General features: G+C 51.6%; 1 protein-coding gene across 2 annotated transcripts; it reads left to right on the forward strand.

Annotated features, from left to right (window-relative positions):
- The first annotated feature begins 8,010 nt into the window (after nucleotides 1–8,010).
- Nucleotides 8,011–16,565, forward strand: LOC118705863 (T cell activation RhoGTPase activating protein). 2 transcript variants are annotated; one of them, XM_045573006.1, is made up of 10 exons: nucleotides 8,011–8,253; nucleotides 8,772–8,851; nucleotides 8,936–8,989; nucleotides 9,290–9,356; nucleotides 10,826–10,992; nucleotides 11,654–11,815; nucleotides 12,167–12,276; nucleotides 13,636–13,831; nucleotides 14,357–14,471; nucleotides 15,010–16,565. In XM_045573006.1, exons 1-10 carry the CDS (start codon nucleotides 8,079–8,081, stop codon nucleotides 16,248–16,250), a joined length of 2,367 nt encoding a protein of 788 aa, XP_045428962.1. In that variant the 5' UTR covers nucleotides 8,011–8,078; the 3' UTR covers nucleotides 16,251–16,565. The 2 variants fall into 2 exon arrangements, with proteins under 2 accessions (XP_045428962.1, XP_036270873.1); XM_036414980.2 differs by having other exon boundaries at nucleotides 8,126–8,250; nucleotides 8,770–8,851.

Below are 16,565 nucleotides of genomic sequence, written 5' to 3' on the forward strand. Positions count from 1 at the left end.
AGTGCCTGCCATCTGACCGCCTCCCGTCACCATTGGCTGCAGTCAGGGCTGCGTGCTTATGCTCACCAGTGGCTTCTACAGGGACCCGTTTCTTCCACCTTGGTAACTGGGTGCAGGATGGCAAACAAGCCACAGAGTTAAAACCTGTTTGGGACTTGGGTGGGACATGGCAGCATGCACCAGCCTCCTTGCCGCGACCTCTGGCCCCGGGCTCGGTGCCTGCAGGGTCTGAGGTTTCCATCTGGCCATTTTGTTGACAATTCCAGTGTGTCTCTCTGTGATCCTGTAGGCTCTTCCTGCTCCCCTCTGGAAGCCTGCCTTGCGCCTCCCCTGCCATGTCTCCTGCCCCCTTGTGGGGGAGCCTGGGAGGGCTCCTGGCACCACCGGGGAAGAGGAGCCAGGTCTGCGGACTCGTCTGGGAGGAGGTCCCTCAGACACGAGGATCGGATAGAGTCTCGAACACAGTCTGTTGAGTTTTGTGCGTGAATACACAATGTTGGATTCTCAAAACACCCTCACTCCGGTTCCCAGGTTTCCTGTTATCTGTGGAGTTCCCCTTCAGTTAAGAAGTGTTTGACAACCTGACCTTTTATCTGAAATGCCTCCAGCTAGAGAAAATGGGAACTAAGCGACTAGCGTAAGGAAGTCCCATTTGCCTATCACAGAAAGGAGGTTTAAAATGTGGAGGGAGAAAAGAACCGCCAAATTTGTAACTTCCTCTTTGATTATTATTTCTGAATAGGAACTTGAGCAACCTCGCTGAAGGAGGTGGTTTGTGGCCCAGGGAACTCGCTCCAAGGGGTGAGGGGTGAGGGGTGAGGGGTGTGAAGGTGCCGGCCTGGCGTGCAGGCTGGGAAGCCCAGTGGGTGTGGAGTGCGCTGGGGGGTGTGGCCTCCAGCCCCCAGACTTCCTGCAGTTTCCCGGGCTTTTACCCTCAGTGGTTCAGGCGTGAGCATGAGCGGCTTCAAGCCACCTCTTCCCTCTCCCGTTTGTCTGTCTCTGTAGCTTTTTTATTGTATTTATTCAGAGAGGAAGGGAGAGCGAGAGAGGGATAGAAACATCAATGATGAGAGAGAATCATCCATCGGATGCCTCCTATACGCCCCACACTGGATCGAGCCCACAATCCTGACCGGGAATCAAACTGTGACCTCCTGGTTCATAGGTTGATGCTCAACCACTGAGCCATGCTGGCTGTGCTGTCTCTGAAGGTTTGACATAAGAGACAGCTATGCTAACCTCTTGACAGAGAAACAGATGGAGGCACACTGACTGTCAATGAAAAATCAAAACATATATGCACATCTAATTTTTTCACGGCACCTCACAGGGACTGTATTTTGAGAGGGCTTTCACAGGTGATTAAGCTGAAATGAAGGCCATTAGGAAGGGCTCTAAGCTGGTAGGACTGGTGTCCGAAGAAGAGTAGATGAGGCCACACAGAGAGAACAAGGACACTCACGCACAGAGGAGGGGCCATGTGGGGGCACAGTGAAAAGGCAGCTCCAAGGGGAGAGGCCGCAGGAGAAACCAAACCTGCAGACACCTGACCCTGGACTTGCAGCCTCTAGAGCTGCCAGAAAAATTTCTCTTGGTTAAGCCACCCAGCTGGTGGTGGTGTGTTACAGAGCCTGAGTGTGTGAGTGTGTGTGTGTGTGTGTGTGTGTGTGTGTGTGTGTTTGATCTATGTGAGAAGGTGATACAAATTGGAGTGGTTAGTGGAAGTCAAAGCCTTCACATTTAATTAATTCTCAATGCTAAATTACAGGAATATATTGCCCAGAAGAAGCCCCTCAAAGTCGTGGGTGAAAGGTCCCACTCATTCCTGATCCAGTCTCCAACCCCTAGAACTTGAGGGGGGCACCGCACCCTCCTTTGCACTGGAGCACTGGGGGACCCTCCACAAGAGCCAGGTATGACTTCCCACGAAGGGACGGAGATTGCGTGCTGTCAGCAGCTGATGGCTTGGGAAACTGAAAGGACACGACAGGAGCACGCCACGGCTCCTGGGGCTTGGGAACGTGGTCCTTTTCCCGTCTCCACACGCAGTGAAGCCCCTGTCCTATTGGCCTCCAGCACTCACACCACAGCCCTTTGGCTACGTTCTACTGGTCAAAGCCAGTTACGGAACCAGCCCAGCTTCAAAGAGTGGGGAAGTGGAATCCATCTCCTGATAGAAACAAAGAATTTCTGGCCCCCTCTAATCAACCACAGGATTGCAACAGATCCAAAGTCACCCCAACTTTCTCACTTTCTATGTGAGTCAGGGAAGTCCTCCTGAGCTGGCGTTCATCTGTGGAGGGAAACTGAGCCCCACTCCCACCCTGGGCAGGTATGCACCTGCTGCTTCTAAGATTGTCCGGTGCCTACGGTTGATTGCTCAGACCTCAAAAATCTGACTGCATATTGACGCTCTCTGTGGAGTTTTTAAGCACACTGGTGTCCGGACTCTGTCTCCAGAAATCACAGTTTCACCGGCATAGGATGTGGCCTGGGTATTGGGACTTTTTAAAAGCTCCCCAGGGGTTCTGATGTGCAGCAAAGTGTGCAAAGGACTGGACTCTACACTTGAAACTGCCTTTTCTCATTAGACAAGAGAGATTCCACCAGCACTGATTTACCTGTCATTTGTGATGTGCAGGCGAAAGGAGAGTGTTACACACACACACACACACACACACACACACACACACAGGCACGCGCGCGGCACATCCCGGTAGATGATAATAAAGAAGCCTTGCCTTCAGTGCTTAGTGACTTGCCACGTAGAAATGTTGTTTGTGGGGAACAAATTCTTAATGAGGAATAGACATCCTGCAGGCAAAGAGCCAGCTGCACAGTTCAGAACGTGCCCGTGTACCCTGTGGTCCATTTGGTTTCCTCAACCCGCGGCCACTGGAAGTGAGTCACCAACAGGGGACACCGCAGAATTTGAAAAAAGGTAAAATAAAAACGAGCAAAGGTCTCCCGCCTTGGGCCTTGGGGCCCTGAGTCAAGCAGCGCTGCCATATCCCTGGGCCCCTGGGAAGGTGCGGGGCCTCTGGCACCCGGACGTTCCACATCCCCGAGCGGCCGGCAGCTCTGTCTGGGAAACAGCGCCGAGCACAGAGGCCGGAAGCAGGTGCACCCAGGGTTTGGCCAAAGCGGAAGCAGAACCTCTGCCTGGAGGCCGGTCATTGTGCTCATTCTTAAAATGAAGCGTTTGTGAACTCCCGCTGCGGCTTCGCTGGTCTCCATGTCAGTGTGAACTTCCACGTCGTCAGGGCTGCAGGCTCCTTCCAGGGCCAGACACGCAGGAGAGCCAGCGAGGTGCTGGGGCCGAGGAATAGCCTGGTGGTTCTGAAAATGCCCCGGAGGGCACCTCCCATGCCCAGGATGCCGGAGGAAAAGGCGCTTGCTTTTCACTCCCTCGGGCTCCCTGCAGTCTTCCCCACGGGCCCAGGCGAGCTGTGCCAGCGCCGCCTGCGCCCAGAGCTGGCCCAGAGCTGGCGGGCCCGTGTCTGGCTTCCGTGGGCCTCGGAGGCTGCCGATCACCACTGGACGACACGTGGGGGACGTGGCTGCCCTCGGAGAGTCACTGCAGTCACCAAGATTGCTTCTCGAGGAGATGGCATCTGGGCTCACTGCGATCGACAGGTGTAAACTTAGGGAAGGTACAAGACTTCCTTATGTGTGTGTCTCCGAGTTCCTGGCGTGTTGCATGAGGTCTTTGGAGCCAAAGGCAGGAGGAAAGCTTGTGACTCTCCTTTCTGCAGGTCGAGCCGGGAGTGCAGTGTGAAGAGCACCTCCAGGCCCGGCCCTTCCATCCAGTCCCGGAAGCGGGGGCTGAGCCTGTGCGTGTCAGCTCCGTTCCTGGGCACCTTGTCCATCCAGCACACCCTGTCCGCACTCTCCGCTCCTTCCCACTCACATCTTCCCTGCAGGAGGCCCTGGCCAGGCTTCCAGAATCACCTCTTGGCCTTGCCCTCTCTCATCCAAAGCCCTTTCACATGGAAGATTACGGAGCTTTAACCCACAGCCCGGATCCGCCCTGCATCTCAGACCGTCAGGGCTGGTGCATCAGAAAAGCTCTCATAACCAAGAGAAGAAGTCACTGCCCAGGGTCAGCCACCAGGGTGAGGAGCGTGCTCTGGTTGGCAGCTGAACCGAACTAAAGAGTGCAAATGAGCCCAGCCAGCGAGGCTCAATGGTTAGTGTGGACCTATGAGCCAGGAGGTCACGGTGCGATTGCTGGTCAGGGCACATGCCTGGGCTGTAGGCTCCATCCCCAGTAGGGGGCGTACAGGAGGCAACCGGTCAATGATTCTCTCATCATTGGTGTTTCTATCCCTCGCTCAGTCGCCCTTCCTCTCTGACATCAATAAAAAGATGGGTTTTTTAAGTGTAAATGAGACCAAACCACCCAATGAGCATAGTTCCAGTCATTGGTGAGCTCGTTCAGGCCAGGCTACGATTGTGATGGAGACCCCCTGCCCCTTCCTGTGGGAGCTGCATGGATGCTGGCCACGCGGCCCGGCCTAGGCCACGCCCGCAGCGCCTGTGCCCAGAGCCAGCGCCCCTCCGAGGCCATGCCCGGAGAGGTTCTCAGGAGTGAGAACCAAATAAGGCGCAGTGTCTGCGAAAGGGACCACACACATTCAAAATGACAAATACTTTTCTCTTCTAAAATTTAAACCGGGAGGTAAAAGCCTACATAATTTTTTTCATATGACAAAAGAGAAAAGCACTAAGTAAAATAAAATTTAAAAAAATCAAAGTAAACTGGAGAAAATACCTCTTTAAAGGGCATTTAAAAAGCATGAGGCTAACAATATTTTTCCACAGTTTCTACTTTTTTTGTTCAAATTTTTTATAAATGCTGCACATGAATTTCGCAGACTGCTAACAAAAAGCCTCAGCTTTCATAATTTCCTCTTTTAAAGACTACCTGCTAGATGATGTTATAGTTAACTGATGCTTAGGGTTGCATCTTGACATTACTGTGTGTGTGTGTGTGTGGTGCAGTTTGGGGGCCAAAGAGTCATTAGAAAGGAAGGGTTCTTTAGTTCTTAAGGTGATATGTGTGAGTTGGCACATTGCCCATGACACTGTGGTAGTTTTATCATCAGTTTTCAGGTTCTAATCACCTAATCTGAGGATGTTTTATTTCTAATTATTTGTCTTGTGCTCAGTAAGTGGGGAAGGCAGTTAGAACATTTTGTTCTAACTTTGCTAGTTTTCAAGCCAGCTTTCTGCAAACACAGTTCTTCACGTGGTGTGTGCGGGGGCTCTTCTGTCTGCCGGGACAAAGACAGATTCATTACCTCTGAGAGGGCAGTTCGCTATGTGCGTCCGCCGCAGAAATGCGGGCGTCTGTGTGTGCTGCGGGAGTAATAATCCCGTGAGACGCAGTGGCCTGCCGCACTCAGGGTGCTGTGGGCCCAGCGCGCCTGGGGGCAGTCAGGAGCCTCCTGCCAGGGGGCTAGAATTTGGCTGGAGGACAGCCCTGCTCCTGCCGGGAAACAAGAAATGACCTGAGAGGACATGGGCTGGAGGTACTGCCAGGCCCCTACCTGCCTCTCCTGGGGAGCAGGAATGTCTCTCCCGCCCTCCCACACACCCACAGACTTCCCTGGAAGTTCCTAAGAGCAGAGCAGGCGGGGAGGTGACTGCCAATTCCTTATAACAGCGTCACTGTGTGGAAAGGGCGTGGCAGGTTAATGAATTCCTGCCCTCGTTTAAAGAGAGAAGTAGGCCCATCTCCTGGAAGACGGGGTTGGACAGCAGCGAGCTCCGGACAGCAACGGAGGCTCCATGGGCCTCCATTGACTCCCCCGCCCGGTTTGCAGGCCTCAGCCTGGGCACAGCCCGGACATCACGGTCTGGGGGCGGATGGAGCTAGAGGATCCGGGATGGGACCAGCAGGGATTGCCCCTCTGTAGCGAAGGTGAGGCCTCGGGCCCTGGAAGGGGAGCAGGGAGGCAGTCGTGGCTGCGGCCCCAGGTCACTGACAGCCGTGGAGTTTCCAGAGCCACCGCTGGGGAATGTTCAGAAGCGCTGGGCATGCAGGCTTGCGCATTCTTTTGCGTTAAAATGTTCTCACTTCTAATTTCTATAAGGTACACATTGGTAGCTATAACTTACATAAATTAAAGCTCGTAAGAGTTGCCCATAATTTTGTGGAAAGTGTTCTTAAAACCAAAACGTTGGAGAACTCCTGATCAACACCATACCTTTGCCTGTGAGGAAATTCTACCCAGGTGGCATGCATCTTTGACCTCTTATTTTCACCCTATCTCGCCAGAGCCATTTTTAATGCACATTTTTTCAAGGTGTATGGCCCCGTAATCCACCCTTCACACTGCTGGCTGTTTGTGAACAGCTTGATGAGCCTGGGATTGCAGGAAGGAAAGTCTTTCCCGCTCACTCGAGTCCCTGCCCTGGGATTTGCCCCTTTCCCAGGAGAGCTGTGCCTGCAGCTGGGCCCACGGGTCCTCAGCCCTCGGCTCACTCCTGAGTCTCATTTCTTCATGATGGTCCTCCACTTCTTAGTTCCTATAAGGAGCACGTCCCTTACTATAAACTCAGCCACAACGTGCAACAACAGGGAGAATGAGGAAGTCAGTCAGCTACAAGAAGAGCACCATTTCCCTCTGGATATGTAATTCTAAACTTTTTGAGCCTTTAAATGAGATTTGGTCATTGTTAGGGGTTCTATTTTTCTCATATGGAGGATCATGTCTCTAAGTTTATTATTAAATAGGATATGAAATAGACATATAAACATATTCATTCCAGTAACAACTCTTCTGAAAAGTAGGGTAAATGGGTTATATGTTTGTTAATGATGTGGTAACTTTGGACATCTTAAAAAATAATTAAAATGCAAAACCTATGAGTTACATTGAATTAAAAATTCTCTCTAAACTAGCCCCCCCCCCTTCTTTTTTGACACTAAGAGTCAGATTTAGAGCATAGTCTTGAAACTTCAAAATCTCCTGTCAGTTTCATTAAGAACATAGAATACAACTTACGTCACTTTAACAAATACAGAGCTCGTGACCTGCATGAACGGCTGCATTGCATTTCTCCATCGGCCCACCATGCCCCCTGCCGCGAGGACGGGCGTGCTGAGCTGGCGGGATTGGAGGTTATTGTAAACTCGGTGTTCGGGAGCTTGGGACAGTCATCAGATAATTAACAAAAGTAAGTTTTGTAACTGACAGAAAGCCACTGCCGGCAGAAGCACGTTTGTGCTGTAGAATCAGCCCCTAGACTCTCATTTTGCCAAAGGAAGGAAGCCTCACTGAGACAGACATGAGACCACAGGTCTCAGCATCATGAAGCCTGGACAGCGACTGCTGTCCGTGACCTGGGGCCGCAGCCCGACGCCTCCCCGCTCCCCTTTCAGGGCTCTCATCATTGATGTTTCTATCTCTCTCTCTCCCTCTCCCTTCCTCTCTGAAGTCAATAACTATATAGTTTTTCAGTTTTTTATTTTTTAAATAGATTTTATTGATTTTGTACAGAGAGGAAGGGAGAGAGATACAGAGTTAGAAACATCGATGAGAGAGTCATCGATCAGCTGCCTCTTGCATACCCCCTACCGGGGATGTGCCCACAACCAAGGTACATGCCCTTGACCGGAATTGAACCTGGGACCTTTCAGTCCCCAAGCCGACGCTCTATCCATTGAGCCAAACCGGTTTCGGCTATATAGTGTTTTTTTTTCAATTGTATAAGTATGGTGACAGATGAAAATAGTATACGGTGGGTGGGAGAAGAGACAGCCCTCGAACAGTATACCAAAAACAGGGTCAGGGCAGCAGAAATGACATTTTAGAAAATGAAATGTTGTTTATATACAGAATAACCCATTCGCTAGTCACACATCCCACCTGTGACCTTAATCAGAGCCTTCACCTGTGGCCATGGTCATCTTTTCCACCCCCGGCAGTTTGCAGGTTTTCTTTTCCTCTCAAGTGGAAGGAATAAAAATAAAAAGACCAGAGCTGCCCTAAAAGGAATGAGGAAGCGGGTGCTCTCGGCGGCTTGCTCTGCAGGGTGACGGCCCATGATGTTCTTTCCGGTCCCAGCGAATGGTGAATTCCACCTGCCCGCCCCTCGCTTATAACGCAGAACACGTGAAGGCGGCGCAGTCTGCCTCCTGCCAGCGGATTAACGGGTGTCGCACTGCCTCTCCCGGTCCCCAGGTCCCCACAGCTCCCGGACGGACAGGGGAGCTCTGGCTGGGACTCCCCTCCACCCCCCACGGTAAGTGCCCTCAGGGCGGCTGGGCTGTCAGGTCTGATCCTGGGACACGGTGAGGGCGCAGCAGTGCTGCTATAGAGATTCTGAGCGCGGAGCTCTGCTTCGGGAGAACCCTGTTCTTCGGAATTCTGTAACTGTCTCTGCTTTGTGTCTGAGCTTCCCTCTTTTCGGGTCGAATGAGCAAATTCATGCGAAGCTCTTACTATGAAGCTGACGCAGAGTGAGCTCTCCCCCAAAAAAGTTTGTTACTGGGCTTGTCATCGGAGTCTCTCTGGATGGGATTGTAATAAATTCTTAACAGAGTTTGGCCTGGTGATGCTGTCAGGCTCCACTCACTTAGAAATGTGTACTCAGACGCTGTTCCGAACAGCCTAAGACATCTGGTAGCAGACGGCTGTACTTTAAATGACAGCTTTCCTACCCAGTAGTGTCAGGCTTAGTGTCCTGGAAAAGTGGCACTGACATTGGCCAGCTGACCCTACGTGTCCCTCCTGACCCTCTCCCATCTGATCTCTCTGTAGGCAGAGCGAGGCCCACGGGGGACGACGCCATCAGGACAGGGGCCGACCTTCTGATGAAGCTGACCAGCAGCTGCCATGCTGTATGTGCCTCCTGATTTTGCTCCTTCGTAATTCCCAAAGGCTGGAGTCAAATGTGTACCTAACCTAATTTTTTTCTCTTTTAGCCGAAAACGCTAAATGTCAATAACATGGAGACATTCATTGAATGTCAATCAGAGGTAAGAAAGCAATTTTTTAAAGTTTTTATCTGCACTGTGAGAAGAGGGAAAACTTTCTGCTTTAATTGAATGTTTGGCTTATTTAATTATTAGAGTAGAAAATTAGTATCCTAAGTGCAGTGTGTTAAACTCTTATATGAACAATCACTGCTTTACTATTGATTCTGGAAGCTAGAAAGAAATCAGTGAACTCCGTGGCTAATTTTTAATATGAATAAAATGTCATGTGAGCATTTTGTGGGGGAAGTCTGGGTAGGATTCTTCAGACATTGTGTTTAACTGTAGTAAACATGCTTTCAGGGTGATATCAAGCAACATCCTCTGTTGGCATCATGCGAGAGTGAAGATAGCATTTGCCAGCTGATTGGTGAGTTTTGAAAACATACTGCTCTTTTATGTAAGGGCTAACAGCAAACGTTCTTGGTTTGCAAAACCACAGGATGTGTCTCTACTAGGAATTATTTGTATGGTGTGCTCTTAAAGACCGCAGAACATCCACACTCAAGTGGAGGCCCAGCCCCCCGAGCATCAGACAGAAAAGGCCCCTCGGAGCCACCCCTGCTCTCCAAGGGGCTCCTAGTGGGTGACAGGGCCCTGGCCCCCTGTTGGATAATGAGAGCACACGGACACATGGAAAACGCACAGAGACCTTCCCCTTTCTTACTTCTGTGATGGAAAGGGAATCTAAGAGCCCAATCTCTGCAGACATCCAATTTCAAAGAACCCACGGTTCACTATTTTTTTAAATATATTTTTATTGATTCCAGAAAGGAAGGGAAAGAGTTAGAAGCATCAGTGATGAGAGAGAGTCCCTGATTGGCTGCCTCCTGCACGTCCCCACTGGGAATCAAGCCTGCAACCCAGGCGTGTGCCCTTGACCAGAATCGACCGAGGATCCTTCAGTGCGCAGGCCGATGCTCTGTCCCCTGAGCCAAACAGGCTAGAGCCAACGGGTCACTCTTCACTCCTTTCATGGTGCATTACGTAGTTGTATGTGCCCCATGGTCTCAGTTCTCCTGGACCCTGGGAAAAAGCCACTTCTCCAGCCAGCCTCTTCCACATCCACTATAAACTACATAGAAACATACACCAAGCATTTAGAAAATACAGCTTTTCTATCGGGGGGAGGGAGGGAGAAGGGAGGAGAGAGAAAAGAAAAAGAAGGAAACTTGTGAAAGGCAGTACCCATTGCACACCCGTCTTCAGGACTTTGCAAAGATAGAATTTCTTGGTGATGTTCACTGATAATTCCCAATTGCCATGTCTAAGCCCCGGCCTTTCTGCAGCCCTTTGTGCTCTCCCGCCTGAGGCAGCCTCGCTGCAACCCTGGAGGGAAAGGGAACTGCAGACAGGCTGAGCGATGTAGCTCCCTCTAGTGGCCGGTGGTGCGGCATGGCTACAGCCCGCCCTCTTGAGCAAGTCAGTTCCTCTCTTTGTAAGTTTTATTTTCTTCAAAGGAGCAAATTAAAATAATGTATTTCACATGAAAGATGTGCACTAAGTTATTAGGTCAATAGGTTAAGATGATGGTTTATGACCCGCACAGTTAGGTGTTGCCAGTTTTCTGCAGCTAGTGAGGGAAAAACAGGAAAGGTGGAGACTTTGAAAAACCCTGGTGTTGATGTTTAGGGGTTGGTTGCCCTGGTAACATTGTGGTGGTTTTCTGGGTTTATGTTTGGAGATTAAGATTCATGCCCTTTGCTTTCTTAGTTTTTGCAAAGGTTTTTCCCCCATGTGGCATACCAGAGATGACATTATACCCACTGTCTGACATGGACCTTTGTTTGTTAATATTTTAATCTAAATTCTCACCTTGCCTTGTTTTCTTGGCTGTAGAAATTAAGAAGAGAAAGAAGGTGCTGTCCTGGCCCTTTCTCATGCGAAGGCTTTCTCCTCCATCGGATTTTTCTGGGGCTTCAGAGCCAGAATTGAAAGCGTCCTTGTTTGATCAGCCCTTGTCGATTATCTGTGGTGACGATGACACCCTCCCCAGACCCATCCAGGTAGGAGTGCGTTTACTGGTCACCCTGCTTCAGCTTCCTGCCAGCTGTGAGAAGTCCTTGGGCAGCGGAATGTCACCCTCATCTAACCTTGCTGAGGCCTGTCTTTCTTAGAAATGGTTTCCACCAGGAATGCAGTCAGGCCAGTCCCTGGCTGCTTACATTCTGGAAATTAGTTGTCTTTGCCAATGAGCTCAGATTGATGGTCGCTCTGTCCTTGACTTCATAGAGTTAAGAATGTAGAAAATGTGTGGCTTCTAAAAAATCGGCAGACAGAGATGTGGTGTAGCGTATCTGATCAGAAATCTAAAGTGTGTGTGGAATGGGTCACAGGAAGGAGGCCTGAAGCGGTTTTAGTATGTGCAAATGAGAGCTTTCACAGTGCACCTCCTCTCAGAAAAATGGAGGGTGGAGGAAGAGTTGATAGCAATGGACTGAAAGGAACAACTGGCACCAGCGGTCACTTGTTAAGACTAACTTAGGATCATGGGGAACTAACTTTAATGGAGAGGATATTTTATGACAGATAAAGTTAGCTACTGTGCATTTGCACTATTTTAGTTCTCTTTCTCCTACCTAATAATAGATTTCTGTTGTATTAGTAGCAAAGTATCTCTTTAAACTAAAGGTAACCATTTCCTATTCCTCTGCCTCTTTCCTCTAGGACATTCTCACTATTCTGTGCCTGAAAGGCCCTTCCACTGAAGGAATATTTAGGAAAGCAGCCAACGAGAAAGCCCGCAAAGAGCTCAAGGAGGAGCTCAACTCAGGAGTCATGGTGGATCTGAAAAGTCTCCCTGTGCACCTCCTGGCAGTGGTCTTTAAGGTGAGTTCACAGCATTGGCACCAAAGAACCTGCCGGTGGGCTCTGAAAGTGAGGCTTTGAAGTTCCCCAGCATTTTGAGAAGAAAGGCACTTGGGCTGCCCCATGGCCAAGTCCATACCCTAAATCTGTGGCCCCTTGAATGGTGTGCCCTTACTATGCCTGTTGTGGGAAGATGCTGAGAGACAACCTAAGAGAGAGATCTCCTTCAAACTAATCAAATGCAGGAAAGAGGGGGCACAGCCTGTGGCAGGATGAGCATAGGTTCCCTGAGGTGGAACAAAGTTGAGACAAAGACACCAGCACGTTACACAGCATGAACAGGCCAAATGGTACCCTTTCTTCATCCTCCAGGACTTCCTGCGGAGTATCCCCCGGAAGCTGCTCTCCTGTGACCTGTTTGAGGACTGGATGGGTGCCCTGGAGAGACAGAATGAGGAGGACAGGATCGAGGCTCTGAGACAGTAAGTCGCCAGGGTCCTCCCACATGGACTCCATCTCTTCATTCAGCGCGTAGCAGAGTGCTTCATGCACGTTGTAATGATCAGGGGATCTGAGCGGAACTGCTCACCTATTCCCAGAATGAAAATCAGGAATTACCCTGGACATTTACAAACACTGTTTCGGCCAGAGGAAAGTAGATACTTTTTCAAAAAGTAGAACATGAACTTCAGTACAAATCACAAGAGGTGGGGGAGTCTAAAAAGATAAGTCATTTGAGAAGGTCTGAGGCATAATCACAGATGAAAGCTTCGAAATGGGCTAGCCAGCCAGGTGTAGGAATTTGGGGTTTTCCTTTCCCTGCAATTGGCTGGTGTCCTGCAAGACAACCATTCTCCCAGAAAGCATCCCTGTAAGGCATTATTTTGTTCACTAAATACCATCCTATATTTCATCTTCTTCTAATTAACCAACACGAGAACTATATAAAAACAAACTCCAGTGACAGCGAAAATAATTACATATGTGAATGAAATATACCTCTTGATGACTAGAGAATCTTAAATGCCTAACTTTAAAATATTAGCACTTTTGCCAAATCCTATGAGAATATGCCTATATATTATGACTGACCACATGGCTAAATATTTTCAATAAAATATATTTATAGAATTGAAGACATTAGAGTGTTAGCCCCAAAATGAAAATTACTTTCTACTTAAAAACATATAGCTCTTTCAGAACAATACATCTTATGAAAAATGAAAATGGTCCATATGTTAGAGTCACCATTTGAATTTTTTAAAAAAGAGAGGCTTTAAAACCCTAATTTATTATTTGTTAGTAATAATGTTGCTATTGAAATGCTGCCTTGACCATGGTTATGAAGATGCCTAATACACTGATTTCTCCTCCGTAAAGATTTCTCAGAATGGTGCAAAAATGTCCCATCTTTCTTCCATGGTCACAGGTCAGAAAAAAGGCAAATGATTGTGTTAAACACACACACACAGCACACAGTCTTGCAGTGTTAGGAACAAAAAGGCATCCTGCATGGCTAAATGATTCTTCTACAAAAATGGTTTTCAACATATTAAGCGCTGGTATTTGTTGCTGGGGTTAATGCTTCCAAACCTAGGATCTGTGTAAATAACACAGGATGTGTCATTGGTGTCGGTGGCTCAGGCTGTCAGATGTGTGGTCAGCCAGTTTCATCCCGTGTCCGTTGCCCTTGGAGGAGTCTGAAGAGCATTTCACAACGTTACTTGTGAAAGCAGCACCTTCCTCATTTTAGAGGAAGTCTGGCTGAGGGGGTTTCGGCTGCTACGCTGCAGCCAGCAAAGCCACTGCGCCTCTGAACCGCCCTCCCTCCCTCACTGCAGGGTCGCAGAGAAGCTGCCGCGGCCCAACCTGCTGCTGCTCAAGCACCTGCTCTCCGTGCTCTACCTGGTCAGCAAGAACGCCGAGGTCAGCAAGATGGACGCCAGCAACCTCGCCATCTGCGTGGGGCCCAACATGCTGACCCGGGAGAGTGACCGGGACCTCTCGTTGGAAGCCCAGAAAGACTTGAACAATCAGGTTTGTTCCAGCCTATTTCTGGGAAACTCCATTTCTGATCTCACCGCTGTCCGCCTGCACATCGAAGCGATGCAGTGCCTCTGCGTCTCTCTGTTCGCCGTCACAGCGCAGATGGGGAGCCCAGGGTGTCCTGCTCACAGCTCCACTCTTAGGCGCATGCATTTCATGGACCTAAGCCTGGCCTCGGCCTTCGGCCTCCCCGAGAGAGTTTAGTGCTTCCGATGTTCACTCCATCTCCCAGAGCAGAACGCCTTCACTCTGTCCTCTGTGCATCATACTCGGTCCAATATGGGTTTGAGACACTCCGTACTTAAAGGAAACGTTCAGGTTCTCAAATTAAAAAGTGCATGTCTCAGAAATAACTTTAACACAGAGGATGGGTACCAAGTTTTCTGTCTGCTCTTTCCAGACACAACCTCTCTGAGGCTCCTTGTGACCCCGCCCTGACAGCTGCCCCTGCCCTGCCCCGTCCCTTTAAGAAATAAAGCTGCCTTTAGCTGACCCTCTGCTCACGTGTCCTCCCAGGTGAAGACGTTGGTGGAGTTCCTCATCGACAACTGCCTGGAAATCTTCGGGGAGAACATCCCAGTGCATTCCAGTTCCGTCTCCGACGACTCCCTGGAGCACACAGACGGCTCAGGTAGGGCGCTGTGGGCCTCACACTGCATCAGTGTCGCGTCCCTGGCTGTGAAGCAGGAGCTGTGACGGGCCGGGCTGGGTGTGCACTCGCCGTGGGGAGGAGGGTAACTGCGCACAGGGCTCCCGCAGCGTCTCCGCAGCCGCAGGCACCACCGCTGCGCCTGGGCCCTCCCCGGTCCCAGTCAGAAACGGCCAGTCTTCTGATGACCCTGAGCCAGGGGCGGGCCGTACCATTCTATCTCCCGATGGGAGAACGGTCCGCTAAAATGGAACTGGACCCAAGGAGGCCATCCAAAGGAGCGCTTTGGGGTGAAGATCAGTCCATATTCAGTGAAACGCTGTTTCCTCCCTCCCTCCCTGTCCCCATGGACAGAGGTAATTTTGAAAGAAACCAATATTTAATGTGGCAAATATCTTTCCTTTCAAACCCCAAAGTAGCTTCACCAATTACCCACTGCCACATTCGATAGGGTGAGTGAGCTGTACGGAAGCTCCTCTTAAAGAATCTGAGCAGAAGCTCACCTCCCTCTCGTCTGCAGACACGTCGACCCTGCAGAATGACTCGGCCTATGACAGCACCGACCCTGACGGGGACTGCGGCAGCGCCCTGGGCTCCCCGGCCGGGCTGCCCCCGGGGCCCTGGGACACAGCCGCCCCCGTGGAGCCCGTGGCCAGCACCGTGGCCAGCACCGTGGCCAGGCTGAAACGCGCCCTCGGCGACCCGGACAGGAGGCACTCGGAGCCCGGCGTGTCGCCCTCACCAGAGTGCCCGGGGAGCCGGCAGGCTAACCCGAAGCTGACCCGCAGCGAGGACGCCCCCGGGGCCCGGCCGGCCTCCAGCTCGGGAAGTGAGGAGGCCGAGGACCCCTTCCCCGAGGAGGTGTTTCCCGCGGTGGAAGGTGGGAGCCAGAGGCCGCAGGACTTGCAGGACCTGCGTGTGCAGAGCTCCACGCGGGGCGCAGTGTCCCTGCAGGGACGGGCGCCCACGGCCTGCTCCAGTGGCTCCCTGGACGCCTCCTCTGACAGCTCGCCCCCGGCTTCCCCCTCCAGCCCCAGGAGAAACTTCTTCAGCAGACACCAGTCTTTTACGAAGACAGATAAAAGCAAGCCCAGCAGAGAAATAAAAAAACACTCCATGTCCTTCTCCTTCGCCTCGCACAAGAGGGCGCTGCCCAGGCCCCCCAGCCTGTCGCTGAGAGCCAGAGGCCCCGGCAGGAAAGACTTCAGGAGGGAAAGCCAGCTGGCTGGGCGAATCGTCCAGGAGAACTTGTCTGAACCCCACGGCCAGGCAGCTCTGGACTTTAGCCCAGGATCCTGTGCCCCGTCGGGGGAGGACATGTTCCGGCTGGTGGACAGGACGAGGCCCGGCAGCCCCCCCTCCTACGAAGAGGCCGTGCGGGGCCCGCGCCTGGCGCTCGCTGCCCGGGGGAGCCAGACGGTTGGCAGCCTGCGGGCCAGGATGCTCAGCCTGGACTCGGGGCTGGCGCCTCGCCTGCCCGTGCACCACGGAGCGGACTTGGGGAGCACATGCGGCCAGGAGCCCCTCGATGAGCACAGACTCTCACCCAGGACTGCGAGCTGGAGCCAGAGCAGGACTGGCTGTGCTGGGGAGACGGTCGGACCAGGGACCGTCATCGGGAGGCCTGAGCTGCACCGGCTCAGAACTGTGTCCGAGTCCCCACAGCGGGGCCCGTGGGACTGCCTGGCGGGGCGCTGCAGCCACAGCCAGCCGGCCTTCGAGGCTGACCAGCTGCTCTACGCCAAGGAGTCCTACATCTAGGAGCGGCCAGCGCTGCAGATGCGGTGGCCGCATGGACTGCTTCCAGACAGTTTTCTCGAAGTCAGAGTAAGCTCCTTCGGGAGCCGTGTAGCCCTCAGCGAGGACAGCTGCCCGGCCCTCGGTGCTGGCTGCATGCACCGATCCGTGCACACACAGCTCACGTGTGGTGTGTTCCAGACAAGGCGTTGAGTGCAGAGGTGTCCACGTAAACACGTGTCTGTACTTGTTTGTGAACTTGGGGTACACTGCACTGCTCTTCTCCACCTCCTGGGGCACTTTCTACCGGCTGGTGTTAAAACCAATGTTTCTTTTTTA

The sequence above is a fragment of the Pipistrellus kuhlii genome, unplaced genomic scaffold (assembly GCF_014108245.1).
Source record: "Pipistrellus kuhlii isolate mPipKuh1 unplaced genomic scaffold, mPipKuh1.p scaffold_m20_p_5, whole genome shotgun sequence".
NCBI lineage: Eukaryota > Metazoa > Chordata > Mammalia > Chiroptera > Vespertilionidae > Pipistrellus > Pipistrellus kuhlii.